Source organism: Oratosquilla oratoria, chromosome 15, assembly GCF_046742065.1.
Source record: "Oratosquilla oratoria isolate Oo_2021 chromosome 15, ASM4674206v1, whole genome shotgun sequence".
NCBI classification, from domain to species: domain Eukaryota; kingdom Metazoa; phylum Arthropoda; class Malacostraca; order Stomatopoda; family Squillidae; genus Oratosquilla; species Oratosquilla oratoria.
The window spans coordinates 17,428,631-17,454,228 of NC_134791.1; the positions used below are offsets into that span (position 1 = coordinate 17,428,631).

A 25,598-nucleotide genomic window follows, 5' to 3' on the forward strand; every position below is an offset into this window, starting at 1 on the left:
CTGTCATCTTACACTTGTGATGTGAACCTCTCCACGCGTCTTATGTTGTGACCTTCCCCAAAGCTCTCTTTCTATGTATATTATGTCTTGTACTTTCTGTATTACATTGAAAATACTAACTGCGTTTACCGAAATGTTTGTATTATCTTCCTCAACAATAGTTCCTAATGTCAATAGGCAATCTATATTATTCCGTCTGTCCTGTGACCAAAATTCAGCATTCAGAAGACTTGAAAGTCTACTCGAGAAGCTTTGTATCTATATCTATCTATCTATCTATCTATATATATATATATATATATATATATATATATATATATATATATACAATATATATATGTATCCAACCAGATAATTTGGGTGAAAAAATCAGTATATATTGTTGATTTGTGTTGCAATAGAATAAAGTGTTCATGTTTCATCTGTGTTTACATATTCTAAATATGTTCCCTTTCTTATAATATTTCTGACAACGAAGAGACTTCATACTTGACGCTTTGGGGCACACAATCAAAATTATCCAGACCTTTGCACGCCTCTGATAAACAATGAATCACACGAAACGACACAAAATGTCTAGCAGAAGCCATTATGGATTTGTCACTGGACGAAAATACTGGACGACAGAAATTAGACAATGGAAAAACGTAAAGGCAAAAATGTAATTACAAGGAAAATATAATTCAACATCCGACTCAAAACACCTAATTGTCAACTAATACAGGGATATAATGAAGAGGTGGAAACACAGGCTGAATAACTCGGCATATATAAAATAAGTATAGCTCCCCCGCCCCCAAACTCTCTAGCTCACATATTTGTACTTTTCAGTCATTTTTTGTACACGTTGATTGTCAGAATAAAGCTGCAAGTTAGTTTGCAGTTCAGTGCAAACTAATGGGCTGCGAAAATATTCTTTGCAGCAAACATATGTCCTTATCTTATCATCTTGCAACTTGGCGCCACCTGCATGACCCGAATATGATTACCAATGCACTGTTGGCCCTGAATGATAATTAAGCATAGTGGTTCAGCAGGTATGGTGTCATAACACTGCTGTGTAATTGTTTCCGTAAATACTACACATGATCAGTTATTTTTGTTGCGTTCAACCCCCCAAATATGTCCCCCCACGTAACAAGTTCTAGCTACGGACCTGTCAGCTAATAATAATGTTGCAATCTGACAAGAAAGACAGCTCTCTTTTCCATATTTAAAATTATATAAGCTACCAGTAAATATTTTACTTGATAATTGTATTACACATTATAAAATATTCAAATTTATTTTGTAAATTAGTGTTCAGTATAACCATTGAGTATTAGTAGTATATATGCAATAATTTTTCTAAGGTATATGGAAAACATACGACAGTTGCGAATTTCTAGGTCGAAAATGTTTAGGCGACTTGTTTACCTATATGTAAACAATGTATGAATTTCCGTCGCAGATTTGAAAGAGTGAAGGGTGAGTTTTTACTTTAATTTGAGTGTAAGTACCCTTATGAATATCAAATATCGTGATGGTACCAATTGAATATTCAATAATTCGTTCTCAGTGTTGTATAAGTGGTTGTTTATAATTATTTTATGGAAATTCGAAATGAATTGGTTAGGGACAACAAATGATTACGATGGAGTGATGCACAAAATCACAAAGAAGTTGACATAAGCAAAGAAACTTACATCCAAGAAGCACACTAATAGCTAGAGGCGGCCACAACCTAAAATATCACATACGAAGCAAGCACCAACATATTTAAGTACTCACCCCCCCCCCCTGCACAATCCAAGAGACTTGGAGTGGAATCGTCCCCCATTTCATGTATTTAATAGTCCCACTCTTGAAGTAAAAATAAAATCACCCATCACTACCTCCCTCTCCTCAATCCCGGTCACACTAATTACCGAGATCACCGAGATGAACTGAGATGAAATGGAAATTACCGATATGCAATTTAATTCACCGCAATAAGGCATTAAGAGTCTAAAGAATTGTATTTCTCACCTGTACAAACTGTAATTTGGCAAAAAGAATCACACTTGGACCGATCACCATACCGAGATCAAAACATAAATAACCAGTATTTGTGAGTTTTTGTCTTACCCGCTTGTGTGAATTTTTGTCTTACCCGCCTTACATATGTTTTGCACAAAATGTGGAATCTTTCTATACATAGATACTTGGTATTTGTGAGTTTTCGTCTCACCTGCTCGCACAGCAGTTTCCAGGGACAAATATAGTTTAGGTTAGTTGCATGAATCACATTAAGAATAGGGAGGAAAATGTACTTTTCACAGAAAAATTGTGAGGTGAAACTTAACGAATTCGAAATAATCAAAGAAGTACTTAATTATACCAACCATTTGGTTTGTTTTTTTAACAATTGTTGCAATATGGTCCGTTGGTTTCAAGTTATTTGTGATTATTATTTCAAGATCCTTCTCCTTATTCACTAGTCATGTTCTTATTCATAATTCTGTAACTTCCACAAGGATTACTGTGTCCACAAGGGATAACATTATCTTTTTCTGTATTGAATTTAACTTACTATTTATTGTCAATTTGACATTTGGAAATAAACTCTTCTGCTGGGATTCGAACTCCCGCCAGAGCGACTTGCTTCTTACAAGGCGAGGACTGTACTCGTCACTCCACCGCGACCCTTCAAAACAGAACAGTCCATGAACTAATTCGTTCTGTTTTGAAGGGTTGCGCTGGAGTGGCGAGTACAGTCCTCACCTTGTAAGAAGCAAGTCGCTCTGGCGGGGGTTCGAATCCCAGCAGAAGAGTTTATTTCTTTACTATTTATTAGTAAGGAAGTATGACATGACGATAGCTTTGTAGATTACCTTATTGCATGGACAAGTGAGTTAGGGCATTGTTACTTGAGTTCTCTGGCTGAGCGGGTAAGGGCGTCGTTATTTGCAGCGAAAGTCGAGGTGAGGGCGGTTCGAACCCTGCCACCAGCGAAATTGAACCAAGAGCATGGTTCATTAAATACCACACGGCAAAGCCTTCTGTGAGGGGCACAGTCCTAGCCTCCTGATAGGGGGGAGTGTGTGACATTAAACCATATCATCATATCACCTATTGTATTTTACGGGAAGAGGAGCTACACTTGTGGTGGAGGTTGGAATTGTGGGCAGTTCAAATCCTGCTCCGCAAGGAAGTTTGTGGTAAGAGTAAATGGCATTAAATTTCCTGCTTCAAAAAGTTCTTTATCAGAAGGCACTAACACTACCTCCTCCGTAAGGGGGAATAAGCTGTTGGTGTATGTATGTACAGTGAGACCTCTCATTAACGGACGTTAATTAGCTGTGTTTGCGGTGTTTTTGGTGCTGTTGTTTACTGCATGCAATGACTATGCCACCCAAAAACCACTCCAAAACACCGAAAACACAGCTAATTAACATCCGTTAATAAGAGGTCTCACTGTATATGTAAGAGTAATCACATAAAATACGTGAATAATAAAGATATTTTGCTGAAACCATGAGGAAATCAAAGATCGGAATACTAAACGTTTTCAGTTAAAAAAAGAAAAAAGTATATATATGTATGATTAGCTTACAGATTGTGTGACTGGTTGGTTAATGAAGAAACATTTGTATAATCAGTTGCCAGATTTGATTATTTCACTCTCCTCTTATTCCAGATTTATAGATCGACATGGCTGAATCAAGTGATGATATCCACAAGTTACTCAGAGCCAGAACTCAGCAGTGTGTCACCAAATGTGCTCTTCTTGTTCTGAATCACACAAATGATGGTTTGTAGCTGTGAAGAATTTTTCTTGTAATAATCTCAGCATCTTTTATCAATTGATATTTAATTCATCCATGAATTCCTCGTTATATGCATTTACACAATAAGCAGGTTTGTACATATTTGATGAACTTGGTCTCCTAAGTCCCACTATTTCTGTGCAAAGATTTCAGTTATTCGTGTACAGGAATACATCACTATATGACCAAGTGCTATAAAGTACAGTGAGACCTCTGCTTAACAGACGTTAATTAGCTGTGTTTGCGGTAATTTCGCTGTGTTTTCGGTGTTTCTGGTGCTGTTGTTTAGTGCGTGCAATCACTATGCAATCACCCAAAAACCACTCCAAATCAACGGATTATTCACATCAACGGACACCGTTATCCCCCTTTTAGTCCATTAATGAGAGGTAGTACTGTAGGTAAAACAAATATTGGGTGTATGTGAAAGCCTCAGGAGGCAGAAATTGAGGGAAGGGGGGGGGGGTTGACAGGATCCATGAACAGAACCCCCCTATTATTTACATGTAAAACCCTTAACCTCGATATACAAATTTTCGCATTGCGACTAGTCAGCTGGGAACACAACTCGGTGTATAGTCAAGTATTCCTGTAGATGCATAAATATGTGAAATAGCTTAGAAGGTGATATACTCAAGCTCAAACAATACATGAATTTAAATCTAAATATGATAATTGGAAATCAAAGATATACATCAAGTTGTAGCCATACACGAATTTGGGTTTAGGTATGTTAGAAAATTAAAGAATAGAAAATGGGACCCAGGGGGGCTATAAGGGGGTTTAGCCCCCAAAATTAATTTTTACTCAAAAGTTATAAATACACTACACCAGAAAAATTACAAAAAATAAGCTAAGTTTATGGTGAATTTGTGATACATGATGTATATACATAAAATATAAAACTGTAGTTATAATTACAGGCACATCAAATGTTATCAATGATTATATTTATGTTGAGACATTCTGACAGGTTGACGTAAGTGGAGTAGGAAACACTGGAGTCTTAGTCTTGAGTTTATTCCTGACTAGTTTCGCAGGTATGCGAAACTAGTCAGGATAAATTCAAGACTATGACTCCTGTGTTTCCTACTCCAGATTATATATGTATATATGTACAAGTATCACAAATCACATGTGACTACACCGATATGCTGAATACCACAGGGAAAAGAAAAATTCTTGGAATCCGAGCACTTTCGTGATATTTGTTCACATCTTCAAAGATTACAATTCTATTGTAATCTTTGAAGATGTGAACAAATATCACGAAAGCGCTCGGATTCCAAAAAAATTTCCATTCCCTGTGGTATTCAGCATATATATATATATATGTGTGTGTGTGTGTGGAACAATACAGTGGCAGAGCCCCCAAAGCATGAATATGCCAAAAAAAAAAAAAAAAAAAAAAAAAAATTCCTGCCTATGGCCCTGCCAATGAGTGTTGCTGTTTTCCTCTATACTACAGTTAGGTCAATACATACATATACCAAGGCTTTTTTCCCCCTTACCAGGGGGGTAGCCAAAAAGGACAAGGCACAAAAACATTCCCACCCATTTCATCCCCGAAAACACTCCAATACAATTACGTAAATACACACACATGCACCGACCTTAGGCTATTTTCCCATGATCAGGGGATGGCTGAGTGAAAGCACACACCCACTAATTACACATTAATCTCTTCAATACGAGTCAAATTCCCGCAGGCAGCATCAGCTGCCTGATGTATGATGATTCAATGATGCACCACAATGCTCACATTATGAAATATAAAGTTACAGCTCTATTACTCGTTCCCTTTCATTTTGAATATTAACCCCTTGAGTACCGAATGTATGTTTTGTGACACCTGCGTGTCACGGCTGAGTGCACTTGCCAGGAACCGAGGTTATAAGCTGTGTGTGTTGAGGGCTCTCAAGGCCTCGGTTTCTGGGTTATTTCTACCTACGGGGTGGCAAGTGTCTGTTTACAAACATAAGGCTCCAGCCATTCGTGGGACGGTTTGAAATGTTTGTTTACGTAAGGTTGACGGGTCGGTAACGAAGAGGTTAATAACCACAGAAAATATGATCAAGCCAGTTCACAGAATATGGGGGGTCACTCAGCTGCGACTACAGAATATATATAATCAAGACGTCGACACTGGCATCCTCATAAACCCACTCATTCCTCGTGACGAAGAAGAGACTTGAAAAAGAGCAGCTTCCTCCACAGAGTGGTGGATGTGTGGAACATACTGATATGGTTTAACGTCACAAACTCCCCCCTATCGGAAGGCTAGGACGGTGCCCCTCACAGAGGGCTTTGTAGCTTGGAATCTAATGAACCATGCCCTTGGTTCAGCTTTGCTGGTGGCAGGATTTGAACTGCCATCCCCTCGACCTTCGCCACAAGTAACGACGCCCTAACCCGCTCAGCCAGATGAAACAAAAGTGTGTGCGAAAAAAATACACGAATTTAAGAGCGAATTAGACATGGCGAGATACAGAGACGGGACACTACAGGCATAGCTTCCCTTCCTGTAAGATACGACTAGGTAAATACTCGCGCCTCATGATGCATACATAGATGTCATCGTATGGAAGGGATTGACACCACTGCTATGAATGAAGGGTCTTCCCCATCGTCTACCACAGCATTTCTCAACCATTTTAACCTTTGCGTAACCTTTAAAATAAATTGCATGTCTCAAGGAACCCCTGCCCCCCCAAAAAACACATAAACCATATCTTTCTCATTTTATTTTCATCGTAATAATAGGTTAGATAGGATGATATCTATTTTACATTATTACAATAACCAAGAATATGTTGTGCGTGTTTAATTATTTTACGTATATGAAATTAAATAAAAAATCAAAAGTGCATTAGCTCACCTCACTTGATCTCGCGGAACCCTTAGGGACCTTTTGCGGAACCATAGGGTTCCGGGGAACCCTGGTTGAGAAACGCTGCTCTATCATATTGCTTGTACAGGTCGAATCTCCCAAACTCGGCAATCTAGGACCTGGCAACACCTAAAACTCAGCTATAATTATGTGCCTTCTAAAACCCAGCAGAACACCCAAAACATGGCATCATATTTCCCAGTACTGCCTCTAAGCGCTGCTATGATCTTTTCCCACCATCCATCCCCATCACACTCTACCCCCCTCCACTCTCTTCCCTCCCTCTTATCTTGGCACCTCCTGGATGACGGGTCAACCCTGCATCTCGCCCACTGCCCTGGGTCAGAAACAGTGTTGCAAGACACAGCACATCCACAGCAAGGCCGCTTCATTAAAACGGAGACCCCCTCTCTAGGTGCTGCCTGCATGAGGGGACGTAAAATATAGTTTGCAAAATGTCGTTATATAGTTGTACAGTATATAATTTGGTGTATTTTTCTAAAGTGTTGCATCTTATTTCAGAGATAATGCAAAGGAGATATTTAACTTCCCTTAAAGAAGTTCTTCACTCATCGGTAGAAGAAGGAATTCGTCTCGGTTTAATGAAGGAGGGGTTAACTCAGACCCGACATGATTTCCAGAGTGATGTTAATTTGGACGTATCACGATTTGAGGAAGTAAGCGAATTAACCTTTTCAGCATGAGTTAAATTCTCGCACACAGCATTGGCTGCCATATGTATGATTCATCACACTACTCACATTATAAACTATAAAGTCAGTGCTGTATTACTCATTCTCTTTTATTCTTGAGTAATAATAAACACAGAAAATATGATCAAACCAGTTCACAGAATCTGGGGATAACTCATGTACATAGGTACATACATACATACATATACCAAAGGCTTTTTTCCCCTTACACAGGAGGTAGCCAAAAACCAAAGGCATAAAAACCACTCCCACCCATTCCATCCCATACATACTCCACTCCCCTCCACCCTCTTATTTTAGCACCTCCTGGATGACGGGTCATCCCTGCATCTTGTCCACTGCTCTGGGTCAGAAGCAATGTCACAAGACACAGCACATCCACAGCAAGTCTGCTTCATTAAAATGGCGACCCCCCCCTCTCTGTCTCCTCATGCAGAAAAAGAGAAGATGGGGAGAAATTTCTTCGGGCTGTGTAAATTTATTTCTCATACATACTACCTCACCCACTCCCCCTCATGCATCACATCATCATCCATACACAACCATTCTCCACTCACCCCTATCTTCTGTCCTCTCCCATCCTTCCTCAACAGACATTCCCCTCTTTCCCAACGCCCCTATTACCCCCATCCATCCATCTCATCCTAGGTCGCCCCCTCATGTTCACTCCTTCCACCTCTGCCTTCCACATCTCTTTTATTAGTCTTTCTTCACTTATTCTTTCCAAGAGTCCAAACCATCCCAAGATCATGTACAGCTACAAAAAAAATATATAATCAAGACGTTGATGCTAGCATCCTCGTGTACCCACTCACACGCCTCGTGATGCCTACATAGGCGTCGTTATACCATAGTGGTTAAGAGCATAGCCTGTCGTCAAACATATTGCAGAGTTGTCTTGCATTACTTGAACCTTTGTATTGTCTCCATAAAAGAAAATTTACGTGAGATTTTTTTCCTTGCAGAAATATAAGCAAAACTTGCAGAGTTGTCTTGAATTACTTGAACCTTTGTATTGTCTCCATAAAAGAGAAAATTTACGTGAGATTTATTTATTTATTTATTTTTTCTTGCAGAAATATAGGCAAAACTATGAACTGCTGGTGGAAGGGAGGGACTTGGAAAAAGAAGTGAAATCCGATGAAGTTGTGAAAAACTTCAATAAACACATACTTGATGTCGGTAAGGGTTCAACGTATTATAATACATCAAATTGGAAGTGAGTATTAAGGGAGAGAGACTGGAGGAAGTGGATAGTTTTAAATACTTTGGGGTGAATGTGGCAGGCAAGGAAGGAGTGGAGGTGGAGGTAGAATGTAGATTGAGAGAAGCGAGTAAATGGCTTGGTGGATTGAAAAGTGTAATGAGGAATAGATATTTGGGAATGGAGGCTAAGAGAAGATTGTATGAAGGCATGATTGTGCCAACAGCACTGTATGGGACAGAAACATGGAACATGAGAGAGGAAGCGTTTAAATGCATTTGAAATGAAATGCCTGAGAAGTGTGGTAGGGGTTACTAGGGTGGATAGATTGAGAAATGAGGTGGAGAACGGGGGTGAAAAGGGAGTTGGTAGATAGGGTTGATGAAAGAGTATTGGGATGGTCAGAAGCAATGCAGCAAGACACAGCACATCTACAGCAAGGTCGCTTCATTTAATCAGTGACCCCCCTCTCTGTCCCATTGTGCAGAAAAAGAGAAGACGGAGGTGAAATCCTTTCGGGCTGCCTCAAAATATCATTCACACATACTCCCTCACCCCCCAACCCCCACCCACTCCCATACATCACAGCATCATCCATACACAACCATTCTCCACTCACCCCTACCTTCTGTCTTCTTCCTTCCTTCCTCAACAGACATTCCCCTTTTTCCCAGTGCCCCTTTTACTCCATCCATCCATCTCATCCTTGGTTGCCCCCTCATGTTCACTCCCTCCACCTCTGCCTTCCACACCTCTTTTACTAATCTTTCTTCACTCATTCTTTCCATGTGTCCAAACCATCCCAATACTCTTTCATCAGCCCTATCTCCCATCTCCTTTTCCACCCCCACTCTCCTCCTCACCTCCTCATTTCTCACTCTATCCAACCTTGTAACCCCTACCATACTTCTCAGACATTTCATCTCATATTTAATCTTTTCCTCTCTGCACTCTCATAAACTCCAGGTCTATGCCCCATACAGTGCTGTCAGAATAATCGGGGCACATGAAGAATTGTCACTCCAGAACGCCCACATTAAGAATCGTCACCCCATGAGATCCCACCTGAAGAACTGTCACCCCATACACTGAATATCAACAGTGGAATAAAGATTATGTTAAGTTATGTTAGGGTAGGTCAAGTTAGGTTAGGTTAGGTTAGGTTAAGTAAGGTTAGGTTGAATGAGGTTACGATTATTGTCATCAATTTATACAAATGAAGAATTGTAAACGCAGGATGGCCCGCGTGAAGAATTGTCACCCAGTCGAAGTCTGGGGTGACGATTCTTCATGTGATGTGAATAATCATCTCTTCATATAATCTTCCCTTTGCATTTATTCTCAAATGCCCATTTCTCATGGTACTTTTTAATTTCCCAATGCATTTACTTGCTTCTCTCAGTCTTCAATTTACTTCCACCTCAACTCCCTTTCCTGCCACATAGTTCCCCAAATACCGAAAGTTATCCACTTCCTCCAGCCTCTCTTCTTTAAGACTTACTTCCAACTCACTGGCATCCTCTACCCTTGTACATCTCATCATTTTACATTTACTCACATTTACCTTCAACTTTCTTCTATCGCATACTCTCCCAAACTCTGTCACTGACTACCTTAATCCCTCCTCTGACCCTGCTATATATGCAGTATCGTCAGCAAACAACAACTGGCTCACCTTCCATAATTTTCTTAGCATCTCCCACGGCAACCACTAATTGCTCCCTATCCTCCTCCACATTTATCAGCTCTCTAGAATACTCTGCCCATCTTCCCCTTAACCCTTATATATATGACACACAGGAAACCCACAGTCGGAGAAGATAAACTTTGAATAAAGAAGAATCCTATATTTTGGCTATCAACTGTAGCCCTCTTCAGGAAATTACTTTCCTGAAGAGGGCTACAGTTGATAGCCGAAATATAGGATTCTTCTTTATTTGAAGTTTATTTTCTCCAACTGTGGGTTTCCTGTGTGTCATTTACAAATCTGCTACTACATTCCTTATATATATGTTAATGTATATTTTTATTCTCAGCGAAAGACCAAAATGGAGAGAGTAGTACTGAGACTGAAGGTTTTGAAGAAGGTGAAGACCTTGTACAAACACAGGCGGAACTGAACCTAATTGACCCGTTCAGCAAGAAACTTATGGTAGAACCTGTACGTCACAAACCCTGTGGTCACGTTTTCGACTTGAGGTCTTTGAAGTCCTTAAAGAAGAAAGTTGTCAGGTAATTTATGTTGAAATTTTTAAGCCTTTGGTTTTAAGGATGTCAGTATGCATATATTGAAATGATTGAACAAGACTGATAATTTTTTTTCTGTAATTGATAGGCAGTGTAAAATTGATCTGTGCCAACTTTTATGATGTGTTTTTTCTCACATCATAGTAACTAATTATTTTTATTTATTATTTTTCTTTTCTTTTTTAAGAAAACTAGAAGGCTTGATAACTTATTACTCTATGTCTAAAAGTGACATCATACTGGATTTTTCTTTATGAATACCCAAATTTTGTAAAAAAGTTTGAGTAATTGTATTGCTAAAAGCTATAGTTTTGCCCACAGAGACATAATTCAATAGAATACATACATACATATACCAAAGGCTTTTTTCCCCCTTACACGGGAAGTAGCCAAAAGGAAAAGGCATAGAAACCACTCCCACCCATTCCATCCCCTACCTACTCCACTCCCCTCCACCCTCTTCCCTCCCTCCCATCTTGGCATCGCCTGGATGACGGGTCATCCCTGCATCTTGTCCACTGCCCTGGGTCTGAAGACAGTACTTGAGATATACAGTACTACCTCTCATTAACGGACTAAAAGGGGGGTAATGGTGTCCGTTGATGTGAATAATCCATTGATTTGGAGTGGTTTTTGGGTGGCATAGTGATTGCACAGCACTAAACAACAGCACCAAAAAGACCGAAAACACAGTGAATACACCACAAACACAGCGAAAACACCGAAAACACAGTGAAAACACCACAAACACAGCAAAAACACCACAAACACAGTGAAAACACCACAAACACAGTGAAAACACCACAAACACAGTGAAAACACCACAAACACAGTGAAAACACCACAAACACAGTGAAAACACCACAAACACAGTGAAAACACCACAAACACAGCGAAAACACCGCAAACACATCTAATTAACGTCCGTTAATGAGAGGTAGTACTGTAAAAAGAAAGTGTCAGAAGCTGCTGTAAAAAAAAACTAAAGACTACACTGTTACATCCTGGGCAGCTGTTCACAATGCAGTCATCCAGCCTCTTCTGGTAGCTTAGAAGTGCTGGGTGGTGGCTGCACCGCAGTCTGGCCAAGTGGACTCTGTGCTTTCATGGGAGAGAGGATTCAGAAGGGTGGATATCAGGGGGTCTGGCATGCAGCAGTGTGTTGTCTTTCAGTGTGTTAACCCCTTCCATACGGTGCCGCACACGTAGGCGTCATGGGGAGCGAGTGTATTCGCGAGGCTGCCATATCGGCGTCTTGATTATATTTATTGTAGTCGCCCCTCCATAATGACATTCTTTCTAATTCCTTTGTAATCGCATTTTCTATGGTTATCAAAATTCACGGGTGAAGAGAGAACGATCGATATAAGCGGTGACTATATTTTATGATGCGAGTATTATTATGACACGTCGTACGGCTGGCATTGGCTGCTGCCACCGAGATCTAAGTCCATGACGCCTACGTGTGCGGCACCGTATGGAAGGGGTTAATGGAGCGGTGAGTGATATGATCATGAATATGTTTCCGGAGGCTGGTATTTGGTGGTTGTGGAGGAAGAGAAGAGAGTATTTGTGCATAATAAAGGTCTTTGGGTGTTGCTTTAATGTTTCTTGGTGTGTGTGGGTGTCCTGCTATGTAGTGTAGCGGGTGTGATGTGTTTGTGGTGGCTGCGGCAAGTGTTTGTGTGCCTCTCATGTCGAGGTGGTCCTTGACTTTGAGGACTTTTGTTTCATGGTGTAAATGGTCTGTTGGTGTTGTATTTGTGCAGCCTGTAATTGTTTTTAGGGCTTTGTTTTGTATGATTTGAAGGGTGTTGTGGTGTGTCTCACTGAGATTAGGAGCCCATGCAGGACTCGCATAATTCAACACTGAGCGTATGCATTGTTTGTATATTGTTATATTAGTTTCTTTGTTTTGTCCAAATGTTGTTCCAGTGATTGACTTAAGTGTGTTAAGTCTAGGTGTGCATTTGTTTTTTATGTTTGTGATGTGTTGTTTGAAAGACATGGATGTATCGTATGTTACACCAAGAATTTTTGGTGTGTTTGTGTGTGGTATTAGAGTGTTGTTGATGTAGAGATGAGGTATGTATTTGTGTTCTATTGTCCAGTTGGTGAGAAGTGTTGCTGTAGATTTGGTTGGAGCTATTTTGAGTCTGTTTGTGATGAACCATGTGTTGAGTGTATCAAGGTATGGCTGGATTATTTCTGCAGCTTTGTCTGTGTTACGATGTGTGCATGTGATTGTTATGTCGTCTGCGTAGGAAGAGATTTGTATTTCTGAGTTGTCTGGTGTGGGTAAGTCATGCATGTATAGATTAAATAGTGTGGGGAATAGAACTGAGCCCCATCGGAGTTCTGATCCTTGGCTCGGGACTGTGTTGAATGTTGGGAAGTGGCTCATCCCTGGTGAAACAAAACCCCAACATGATGATTCACGGTTTACCAAAGTAAACACCACAAGTGAGAACGGAGTTTTTAGTAGCATGACGTTTCGCTTGTTACGAGCCAAATGTCGGAAGCTTGATGGCTGAGCGGGTTAGGGCATCGTTACTTGCAGTGAAGGTCGGGGGGATGGCGGTTCGAACCCTGCCACTGGCAAAGTTGATCCAAAGGCATGCAGAGTTCTCTGTGAGGGGCACTGTCCTAGCCACTTCCATACGGTGCCGAATACGTAGGCGACATGAGGAGCAAGTGGATATGTGGGGCTGCCATATCGGCGTCTTGATTATATTTATTGTAGTTGCCCCTGCATAATGACATACTCTCTAAACTGTCTTCATCACATTTTCTATGGTTATCAAAATTCACGGGTGAAAGAGAGAATGATCGATATAAGCGGTGACTATATTTTATGATGCGAGTATTATTACGACACATCGTACGTCTGGCAGATAATGCTGCCCGTGAGATTTTGGCCCGGAGTGAAGAGGCTAGCCTTCCAATATGGGGAGTTTGTGACGTTAAACCATATCATCATCACAAGCAAAACGTTGTACTAATAAAGGCTCCGCCCTCAGGTTTGGTGTTTATTTCGATAGAATTGTCGGCAATTGCCACTTTCGGTGCGTGTCATGAAAGGATTGTAGTACTCGCCCAGGCGACTGCCCCCCCCCCCTCAAAACCCCCCTGTTTTGCCACCTGTGTAGCTCCGGTGGCAAACAACACAACATACACTCCATATAGGATTTGTGTGAAAAACCCCATTTTGGCCGTGGCATTCCTTGGGGAGACGGGACTGCTGAGACAGACAGTTTAGGGCAGTGGTTCTCAAACTTTTTTTTGTAAGGGACCCTATTTGGAACACTTCAATCCTTTGCGACCCAGAATAAAGTAAAGAGACACAAAATGGACATTGATATATACCCTTTACTTTGGAAAAAAAAAATAATGTGTACAGTTTTTCTTTAACAAAACTAAATGAACAGAATCCATGAACAGACATTACATAAGTAATGTGCGGATAAAAGAAAAAATAATTAGTCAAGTATTTGAAATACACTGAAAATGTGAGAATTTTCCGTGTCCCTGCAACCCATCAGAATTGATCTCACGACCCAACTTTGGGTTGTGACCCATAGTTTGGGAACCACTGGTCTAGGGAACAACAACAACTGCCACTTTCATACAGATTCGCAGTTTCTACCCATAATGCTCCAGGGGTGAGGGAAATGTTACCGGTAAAAACTAGAAATAATTTTGGAATAAAGCAATGTTAATGTAAAAAATGTCACTCTCAAAACTCTGCACTTCATATATATTATCTAATTTATTATTATCTATGCATTTTTCATCTATATCCCTAATAGTTTTTTCATACAGAGGGTGGAAATTTTTGTTTTATCTTTTGGCTCAATATCTCTGTAACAGTATTTTTGTCATGTTTATTCTTATAACTCAGAAACTTCTTTCTCTATATAAACTAAATTTTGTTTATAGAATACTTATCCTTTTTTCTAAACCATCTTGTTGAATTATGTCTCTCAGGGTAAAACTATAGCTTTTAGCAACACAATTATGCAAACTTCTTAATGAAATTTGTGTTGCGACTTGGCAAGGGTGATATGTGGTGTGACGAGTTTCTAGTATGAGGCATTTTGTGACATTGGAAGGGGTGCAGAGAAATGTGATTAGGTAGTGTGATGCTGGAACTGTTGGATTTTTGTTAGGTTTAGGGATTGTGATGATTTTACAATGGTTCTAGATATTTGGTAAGGTGTTGTGTGAATAGCTGCAGTTTACAATGTTGGTAAGTATATATATATATATTCCATGTGGTCTGAGGTCCAGTTTGGTTGTTGTCTGATGTGTGAGTTTTTTTTTTTCTGTGGGGTTTATGTCTTGAGGTTGTTTGGAGTATTGAGTTTGATGGTCTGGCGTGATCTGAGTGTGTGTTTTTGTGTGGTATAGGTTCTAGGTTGTTATAGATGTATGAAAAGTATGCTGATGGTGTATTTTTTTTGTTTTGTTTTTTGCGTTCTTTTGGTATTGCATGTGAAATGCAGTGAGAATGGTTTTTAGTGTTGTTGTTGTTCCATAGACTGTCTGTCCAAGCAGTTCCATCTCCCCAAGAAATGCCACAGCCAAAACGGGGCTTTCCCACAAATCCTTTATGGAGTGTATGTTGTGTTGTTTGTGTGCCTGATTGTGTATAATGCAGTCTTCCATGACATGTTGAGTAGTGTGAGGTGAAGTGTTACATCCTGGGCATTTGTCCAAAATGCAGTCATCCAGCCTCTTCTGGTATGGTGTTTATTGTTTAGGGCCGTGGTTTAGAATTATGTTTCCGTCATTTTCATGGGTTGTTGTTGTTGTCGTTCCCTAGACTGTCTGTCCGAGCAGTCCCGTCTCCACAAGGAAGGCCACAGCCGAAACTGGGTTTTCCCACAAATCCTTTATAGAGTGTATGTTGTGTTGTTTGCGTGCATGATTGTGTATAATGCAGTCTTCCATTATGTGTTGTATGGTATGGGGTGAAGTGTTACATCCTGGGAAGCTGTTCACAACACGGTCATCCAGCCTCTTCATGGGTTGGTTTGGGTGCATTCTGTTATTTCTCTGAGTGCTCTGTTCAGTAGAATTTGTAAATTATTGTTAGATTGTCTTAGTATACGTTTCTAACCCAGGGTAGTGGACAAGATGCAGGGATGACCCGTCATCCAGAAGGTGCCAAGATAAGAGGGAGGGAAGAGGGTAGAGGGTAGTGGAGTATGTTGGGAATGGAATGGATGGGAGTGGTTTCTGTGCCTTTGTTTTTTGGCTACCTCCCTTGTAGAGGGGAAAAAGCCTTTGGTATATGTATATGTATGTATGTTTTTAAGTTTTGGCTACCTCCCTTATAAGGGGGAAGCCTTTGATCTATTTATGAATAGATTTTAAGTTTTGGTTTATCTTTCTTTATAGATGTCCACAAATGGGTTGCAGCTATCGGCAGCCAATTCAACTGAAGAATTTGGAGGAAGCTTTGGATTACAAGCGTGAGCTTGAGAGAAGAAAGCATTTTCAGTGAAAAAAATAAATATATACATTCTTATACAGAGCTGGTTACATTCCTAAGTGCATTCCTTGGTGCTTTCTGCTTTAGCTTGGCTGCGGTTAGCACTCCCAAACTATTAAATCTTAAGAGACAGGTTCATACTGAAATAAAAGTCTGGTAGGCCACATACTATACCAAAGAAAAATTTCATAGGCTACGTCCAAAAGGTAGGCCACATACTATACCGGCACCTATATTGCTTTAATAGTTTGGGGGGCGCTAACCGCGGCCAAACTGAAGTGGAACACACCCAGCTCTGTTCTTATATCATCATCATCATCGCTGTCTACCAAGTGGGTTAGAGTGTTACTACTTGTGGGGGAAGACCAGGAATGGAAGCAGTTTGAATCCTGATTACAAAGTGAGTTTGTCCTAAGGGCAGACTGCAATGAATTTCCTGGTTCAAAAAGTCCCCCGTGAGGAGGCACCAATGTAACCTCCTCTTGTAGGAGGCCCATGCTGAGGGGGAGGTGCTGGGGGTGCCCGAGCACCTGCCCCTTTGCCCTGTGGCCCAAAAGTGCCTTTCACATAAATATATATAAAATGAATGAAAAATTATTTCTCGCAGGCTTTTTCCATTTTCTTACCATTCAGAAATTGTAATGTGGGAAATGGTGTTGCACCCTACCGGTGGATAGTTGCCAAATACGAATAATACAAAAGAGTGAAATGCCCAATTTCCAGCCCAATGCACCTGTCCCCTAGCAATGTCTGTGCACATTACTGGTATTTTTTTTTTTTTTTTTTATTATTATTACTGAATTTTATACTGAATTTCACTAACTTTTACCTTATACTGCCACCAGCTGCAACTCCAATATGTCTTTTGAGATGCAACAAATACAAGAGAAATATTCATAGGTATAAGATGATGAAGATGGGTAGAAATCACTTCAGGCTGCATCAAGATATCAGTCACACATTCCCTAACCCCCCCACCCACTCCCTTCCATGCATCACATCATCATCCATATACAATCATTCTCCACTCACCCCCCATCTACTGCCTTCTCTCTTCCTTCCTCAACAGACATTCATCTCTTTCACAATGCCCCTTTCACCCCATCCATCCATCTCATCCTTGATTGCCCCCAGGGATGGAGAGGGTGGGTTGCCAATTAAATAAAGTGGCCTTGCTGTGGACGTGCTGTGTCTTGCTGCATTGCTTCTGACCTAGGGCAGTGGACAAGATGCAGGGATGACCCATCATCCATGAGAAGCTAAGATGAGAGGGGGAAAGGGGAGTGGAATGGGTGGGAGTAGGTAAGTGCCTTATGATTTGGCTACCACCCTTATAAGGGGGAAAAAGCCCTTGGTATATAGATAGATAGTAATAATTTCTAACAATTACAGAATTACACCATTTCGTGCACATAACCATATTTTCATTTATAATTCCTCAAAACACTTAGAGCTTTCACAGTTCTCCATTTTCTTTCACATAGCATTACCAATATTTGTCTGTTACTATGATTGTTTTTATAAACTAGCTTTATTTGTGTATTCATTTTTTTCTGCAGAAATATGTTCATTTTCCCAGGGTAAATATTAGAAAAATAAGGACATCACTACACTCTGTGAGAGAATTTGTGACATTGAAGCACTTTTTGTTTTACATTTATTGATTGAATTGAACTGTTTTCTTATATCATTCCCAATGTAGCTTAGATTTTCCTCACTGGAGCTCGAGAGAATAGTTTTCAGAAAAAAAATTAATACAAATGAAATAAATGAACAAACAAATAAGATACAATAAAATCATACATTCTAATAATTATTAAATAAATCAGTCCATAGAATTAAATCTTAGCAACGAAGCTCAAGATATACGAAGTTGATAACAGTCCCAATGCACTCTGTCTCTGGGAAGAAACTTTGGATTGTTGTCCACGTTGCATCAATATGGTACTGTTTCTATGTCACCGTATTAAAAAAGTAGGAGAGCAGTCGTCGTTTGTCAATTCTCCTGTGCGAATAAGTGAAGAAATACAGTTCAAATTGATAAAGAGAAATCTTGTACGTAGTCCAGTGACAGGTAATTGTTTTGGTTTGAGTGTACATATTGCTGTGTTGCCACAGTGATCTATGCTATAGTCAGCGCAAGGAGAATTGGCCGATAAGGTGGGGCTAGGAGATTTCCCGGTGTTGCCACATGTGGGCATCCATGGCGAGAACGTGCATGCGGATGCAATGTTTTCTGAATGCAGTATGAGGGGGGCGGGGCCAGAGATTAGATGTAGCGGCAACGTCGCTCTCTCATGCACATGTGCCATATCTAGATTTAAAGAAACGAAACCTTTGTATAGAAAACATTGCTTTGATTTTTACCTCAGTGGTGGTGTATGACAAAAAATTATAATATAATCATATGAGGCAACATTATAAAATTATAAAATAGAATTATAAAATAAAATTAAATTATAGAATAATTATATGTGGCACCACAGGGGAACTCCCAGTGCTTCGCCCTAACGGCCAGATCTCGGTGCAACGGGTATAGCTCCCACAAATAAGTGAGATTTTTTCCACAAAATTCCCACAAGAAAATCGGGATTTCCACATTTTCCCCATAAAAAGAAGGAAATATTATATACACAAACAAGTTCATTGCAACATATAATTCTTCAGATTCTACATACACTATAATTCTTCAAATTTCTTCCACATTTTCCCATAAAAAGAAGGAAATATATACACAAATAACTTTATTGCAACATATAATTCTTCAGATTCTACATACAGTATAATTCTTCAAATTTGTCCCACAAATTTGTGGAAAATTCCCATAAAATGGCATCCGTGCGTATTGGAACCCTTAGCAAAAAATAAATAAATAGATAAGTAAATAAATAATATAAATGAATAAGTAAATGAATAAGATAAATAAACAAAATACAAATTCTACTTATGAAGAGAGAATGGTGAGAACTGAAGATACGATAAATAAAAAAAATAACTTATTTCCTCTGGAAATTCTGACGATAATTTTGTTTGTGGAAGGCATACTTACAGGCAGTATAACTACTGGTGAAGCAAAACATGGAAATAATAAGAACAAAAGAATGAAGGAGACTGCGAGAGACCATTAGGCCTACACTAGGCAAGTCCATGTCCATCACCACCTGTCATCCCCATCCATAAAGTAGTCTAACCGTTTCTCAAAACAACCGATAGTTGACCACCCTATTAGTAAACCAATTCTTGCCAATTCCCTTCTTAAATCTAAAATTGTCCAGTTTAAATCCATTACTACGAGTCCTGCCCTGTTGTCTTAATATGATGACCTTGTTTGTCTTGTTGAGAGACATAATGGGCCACGTCAGGTCGTTGATTTAGCAAATGCAGATAATAAGAAATACTCAAACTCCATACCTCTAATGATAATTGTCCATTTATAGACGCTGGAAGTATATCCTATTTTCACATAAAAATGGTAAAATAAGAGCAAATAGGGAGTTAGGCAAGATGTAGACATTGTAACTCGTAGATGTCCTTTGGATGTAAGTCTCGCCGACATAAAATGTCCACATATTCAAACAAAGATGGCTGCCCCGTTGCTTTGAGAATGGGTTGTAAGTAGTTACAATTGGTGCAGCTTAAGTTACAAGATCTTTTGTAAGATGCTGTGTTCTAAATAGTTCTTGGTGTTTATTGAATGATACGGTGAATGTTACGCGCTATCGAACGATTTGCGCTACCGGTCGACTGCGCTGCGCGTTCGATAATAGTAATAATAATAATGATAACAACAACAATAATAATAATAATGATAATAATAATAATATGTGGTAATTATTGTTACGGGAATTGCATTGTTTACCTTGAGCTACGGCAATTTCCCGAAAGCTTGTTTAATTTCGAATCGGAAACCTTTCCTGTAACCTCGTACCACACTATCGTAATTTTAATTAATATATTATCAAACTCCCCTCCCTCTTTATTATTTTTTAAGCCTATGATGTAATTTTGATTAACAAATCGGGAACTTTGAGAACTTACTTAAATTATTAGTTGTCCCATGGCGTCGAAGCCGTTTTATGAGCTCGTAAGAATTCCACCCGAACGAGACTACGTTTAGCTAACTGAACGACAGACAAGCTTCAACTCTGGTACCAGAAAGGCCAATAAACCTCGGCAAGGGAATTCTACTGTTAGATCGAAGTCTCAAGAATACAATTTCAGTTCCGACGATTGTTTGAGAACTCAACCAGGTAAGTTACGTTCTCAGTTTGAATTCACTTAATTACAACAAATAATAATAATAGTAATAATAAATGATAATTTTATTTGGCATTGAATCATTATACATGAAGTACAGATAATGAAAAGAACATATAGTTCGAAATAACAATTACAAATGCCGAGGATAAAAAAAGAAAAGAAAAAAAAAGTAAGCTTTATTCCCATTGTGGTCCCTATACCAGTTCCAAGCCAGTAAGTACCATGAAGACATGGTCAATTTGACAAATTTAAGATATTATTTTATTGTCTTTATATATATATATATATATATATATATATATATATATATATATATATATATATATATATATATATATATATATATGATATATTTGTATGTATTTATTTGTTATATTATTTGCGTATCATTATGTATGAAAAGCATGGAATGCTAAAGGAAAAACATTATTCAGTAAGCTATATTATCACAATGAAAAATATAACATTTTCGTGGTGTTTCATCAGAGTTATGCTGTGTAATTACGACACTTTAATGAAAAATTGATACAACATGAAAGGCCTCTGTTCAATATTTTTATAGTGTCATCTATCAAATAATTTCGGTACTGCTTCTTTGAATGGTGGGCCTGTGAGCTTGTATATGATAAATACCGAACACGTAAATTTATTTGTTTGTTATTATTTGTCGGTTTGTTTAATATTTGCTTGATTTTCATTTATTATTATTTGCCAATTTATTATTATCTACTATTTACCTGTTTGCTTATTAGTTAACTATACCTATGCATTTATTTATTTTATTTATTATTATTCATATTATTATAACTTATTTTTTATTTATCATTATATTTTTCGCATCCGACCTAGTTATGGACCAAAAGGTCTCCTGTCGGCATGCTCCGCCTTTGTAATCCTTTGTAATATCGGTCTACGGAGTTTTACATTGTGTGGATTTAATCGGGGGGGGGGGGGGCAGGGGGAGCATATACCCTGGGGTGGGACATTTAGGGGGGGGGGGGCAATTCAAGTCGACATGCCGGCCACAAGGCTGACAAAATAATTATAATTAAAAAAATGTCAAAGGAGCCCTGAATATTTTATCGTAATATACGAAATTTGTTTTACAATCAACTGTATATGAAATATTTTCCCCATATCCTTTCTGCAATGGTGACATTAAATGAAAATTTAAAAATCTGTTTAATCATTTCGCAAGGCAATAGCTGTAATAGGCAGTAAAACGCCATTTACATTGCCAAACGGTTTGTCAAACCCGGTTTGTCAAACAAGTGTTTAAGGTGGCGTTTGATCATGTGAATGGGGTATTTGGTTGTCAAACATGTTTGACAAACGTGTTTGACAACCAAACACTCCATTCACACGGTCAAACATCATTTCAAACACTTGTTTAACAAACCGTTTGAACGTGAAAATGGCCCTTAACCCATTCAACTCATGTCAGCCACTTGTGGTGTAGATACGAAAAACCGAATATTGAAGGCCTCGCGCCGGCCCGTACATCCGAATATCATCTGATGCGGCTTGACCGCGCGAGGACTGACGTCATTTTTTTCTGGTGTTTGATCAAACATTTTGGTGTTTTATGATTTTTTTTTATTTGACCAAATGACAAGAATCTTGCCACCTGAGTTTAAAGGGTTAATGGATGGTGGAGATGGGAAGTGGTGATGGGGGAGGGGGAGGGGGAAGGGGGAATCACTGAGTCACTGAGAACATTGCCCCGGGGAGGCACTTACGGTGGTATTCTTGAAGAAAAATTCTTTCCCCTCCAAGGTTTGATAAAATATTTTTATAAGGAAAGATTTATATAAGGATATATATTTTGTAAGAATACATACCACCGTAAGATTTTTAAGGTGGTATTCTTAAAAAATCCCTTCCAAGAATTTATACAAGATTTATATAAGGAAATATTTGTATGTATATATATATATATATATATATATATATATATATATATATATATATATATATATATATATAAGAATACCACCATTAGGCATGTAGGAGCTGGGTTTACTGTACTCTGTGACCCTGAGTTAAGTCGTTTTAATTTTTTTTTTTTTTTTTTATATATATCTGGATAGTGATCTGATGTTATTACCACGGCTGTCATATATCATGAGGAATGGCAATTCTAGGCAAAAAAAAAAATACAAAATACAAAATCATACATAAACCTAAAACGGAGTGAAATGTCGGCGCAATTACTCTTGTCATAGTGGCAATGTATATTATTTTTTCCCGAGTGTCGACAATTTTGTTTATTTATTTATTGATTAATTAATTAGTTTCATTTATCTATTTATTTTCCAAATGCAGAAATTTCTACGGATTAACTGCCACTATAAAAACTTTGCCCTCTTCAAACAAGTTGAATTTGAGTCTACCCTTGTTGATAGTATGGCACATAATCAAACGGTTTTCCATGCCTATATTAGAAATACGAAATTAGTGAGAGTATGGCCATTGAATTCTTCTGATAAATTAGTGGTTGATTATCCTCAGATTATGACTGATATATTTACAATTTTACTAATCTATTTTCTTCTGTGTACTTAGTAAATACCGCGCGCAGTATTGTAACTCGTCGGGAATTTGCAGAAATTTGAGATCCACATATTACACAGAAAGATGCAGCCGGTGGGGATATCAGAACTGAAACTCGTTTCAATTATGGATCCATATGAAATTCATCCACATTTTCTTAAATCTTGAATTGATCAATTAAAATATCCGTTGATGTTGATTTTTCAGGAGTCCTACTTCCCCGAGTTAGCTTGCTTGGAAAAATCGTTGGGAATGGCATCTACGTTTGAGTGAGCGCGCTACTTGACACATGGTCCCCAAATTGATGGTACTTGAAAGGTAGGTTATCGGTGACCTGGAAGTCTTCTTTGGTTGTTAACAATATTGATAATAATAGTAATAATAATAATGATTAATAATAATTATAATTTTATTTGGCATTGAATCAATGGACTCTGAATGATTATTATTAGTAATAATAATAATAATAATTAATAATAATAATAATGAACAAATAAATAAAATCTCACGGTCAGATCCTATTAAATGCAGACCAGTGGCTTTAACATTATTGTGTTAATGTCAGTGTTTAACATCAATCACTGGGAAGGGTAACTGTTAATTTGATTTACGAATATGTGCTAATTATGATAATATAACCCTGGACCAAGGTATAGTGATTAATTTGTTGCTATTCAATAACTAAGGCGTTTGATTTGGCCAATCATGACATTATGGCTGAGAAATCAACTCGTGCACTGTTCACACTAGCGGTTTCAACCGCGGCGGTTCAATTATAGTGTAAATCAGTGGAGGCGTTCACACACAACCACTTGGTTTTTCCTTGACTATGTGGTGCAGCCGCGGTTTCCGCTCGGTTCAAACCGCTAATGTGAACAGGCCCTACAGATTACAGGCAGTGCCGTTTTGGGTGAAGAACTTTCTTACCAACAAAGCGTAATAGTGGTGTTCCTCAGGAGTCCGTTTTGGGACCATTATTCTTTGTGTAATATATCAACTTCATTAATAATGGACTAATGACTACACTCGATATTTGTAAATTATTTTAATGTACGAGTATATGCCTTTCGAGGTAGGATATGGTGAGGATATGCTGCCTGCAGTACAGAAATGCCAACATTATATCAACCAACTGCTTGACCTAGTTATGGACCAAAAGGTCTCCTGTCGGCATGCTCGTATCAATAATACTCAAAGGAACACAAAGGAAGAACAAACAACAGCAGGAGGCCTCCTGGCCCTAACGAGGCTGTTTGTGTTTACTATACTAAGCTACAATTAAGAAAACAGGGCAGAAGATGAACTAACACTACTGCTACCACTATCCTATCCAATTACAATTAAATCCCGGGCTGTCAGATCTTTTATTGCTTTGGATCTTGGTGTAAACGATAGATAGATCAAGTTTCATCAACTTGTGGTTAATACCATTAACAAAGCAAGTGGTGTAGCTGTCGTAGGAAGGGGGCAAATGTTGCCATATGGGGGCAATGTTGCCACTGCGATCTATGGCAGTTCCCACAAATGAGTGAGGTTTTGTCCACAAAATTCCCACAAGGAAATCGGTATTTCCGCATTTTTCCACAAAAAGAAGGAATTATTATATACACAAATAAGGTCATTGCGACATGTAATTTGCTCACAAAACATCCCGGGTGAGCAAATTTCTCAGACAAATTTGTGGAAGGTTCCCACAAAATGGCATCGGTGCATGGGGGAAATCTGACCATTGTCTTTGTGATATAACCTAATGATGACAGATATACAGGGGCATAAAACCAACTATATATCGTGTTTTGTATCATTCTTCCCTTTATTTTCATGACAAACATAATTAGGTATGTAACAATAGCCAGTTTTGCCCCCATGTGTCTACTTTTTCCCCTTCCTACGGTAACCGTGTTTTTAACCACTTCCATACCGTGAAGCCTTCGTAGGCATCATGAGGAGCAAGTGGGTACGCAATGATTCCGACGTCGGCGTTTTGATTATATTGTAGTCGTACCTACGTAACCTCCATTCTCTCTAAACTGGCTTCATCATATTTTCTATGGTTATCAAAATTCACGGGTGAAAGAGAACGAACGATTGAGCACTGACTTTATTTTTTATAATGCGATTATTATGATGCAACATCGCACGTCGGGCAGCTAATGCTACCAGACGTGCGATGTGCCCCGGAGTGAAGAGGGAAAAATGTCAATAGGGACGCATAAATGGTGTAGTTCAGTACCGTATCAGACAACCTCCGGAGTATCTCTCTCTCCATTGTGGAACTTGGATTTGTATGGAAATCTTGTATAGTTGGAGTTTGCAGAAAAGGTGGACGAGAGGATTTTGGAGTTGAAGGTATGTGAATTGTCATCACAAATTAAAAACTCGAATTGTAATCAATTAGGGAGATTACGTAGCCATGATACTGTTAAATGTTGGTAAGTCTTTCATG

At 38.8% G+C, this 25,598-nt stretch overlaps 1 protein-coding gene across 2 annotated transcripts; it reads left to right on the forward strand.

Annotated features, from left to right (window-relative positions):
* Window positions 1-1,392: 1,392 nt before the first annotated feature.
* LOC143033326 (E3 SUMO-protein ligase NSE2-like) lies at window positions 1,393-18,008 on the forward strand. Of its 2 annotated transcripts, none has more exons than XM_076198633.1 (6): window positions 1,393-1,467; window positions 3,659-3,772; window positions 7,201-7,355; window positions 8,468-8,573; window positions 10,632-10,827; window positions 16,246-18,008. In XM_076198633.1, the coding sequence occupies exons 2-6, from the start codon at window positions 3,673-3,675 to the stop codon at window positions 16,349-16,351; spliced, it is 663 nt and encodes a 220-aa protein (XP_076054748.1). In that variant the 5' UTR covers window positions 1,393-1,467; window positions 3,659-3,672; the 3' UTR covers window positions 16,352-18,008. The 2 variants fall into 2 exon arrangements, with proteins under 2 accessions (XP_076054748.1, XP_076054749.1); XM_076198634.1 differs by lacking the exon at window positions 1,393-1,467 and adding an exon at window positions 3,079-3,179.
* The last annotated feature ends 7,590 nt before the right edge of the window (window positions 18,009-25,598 follow it).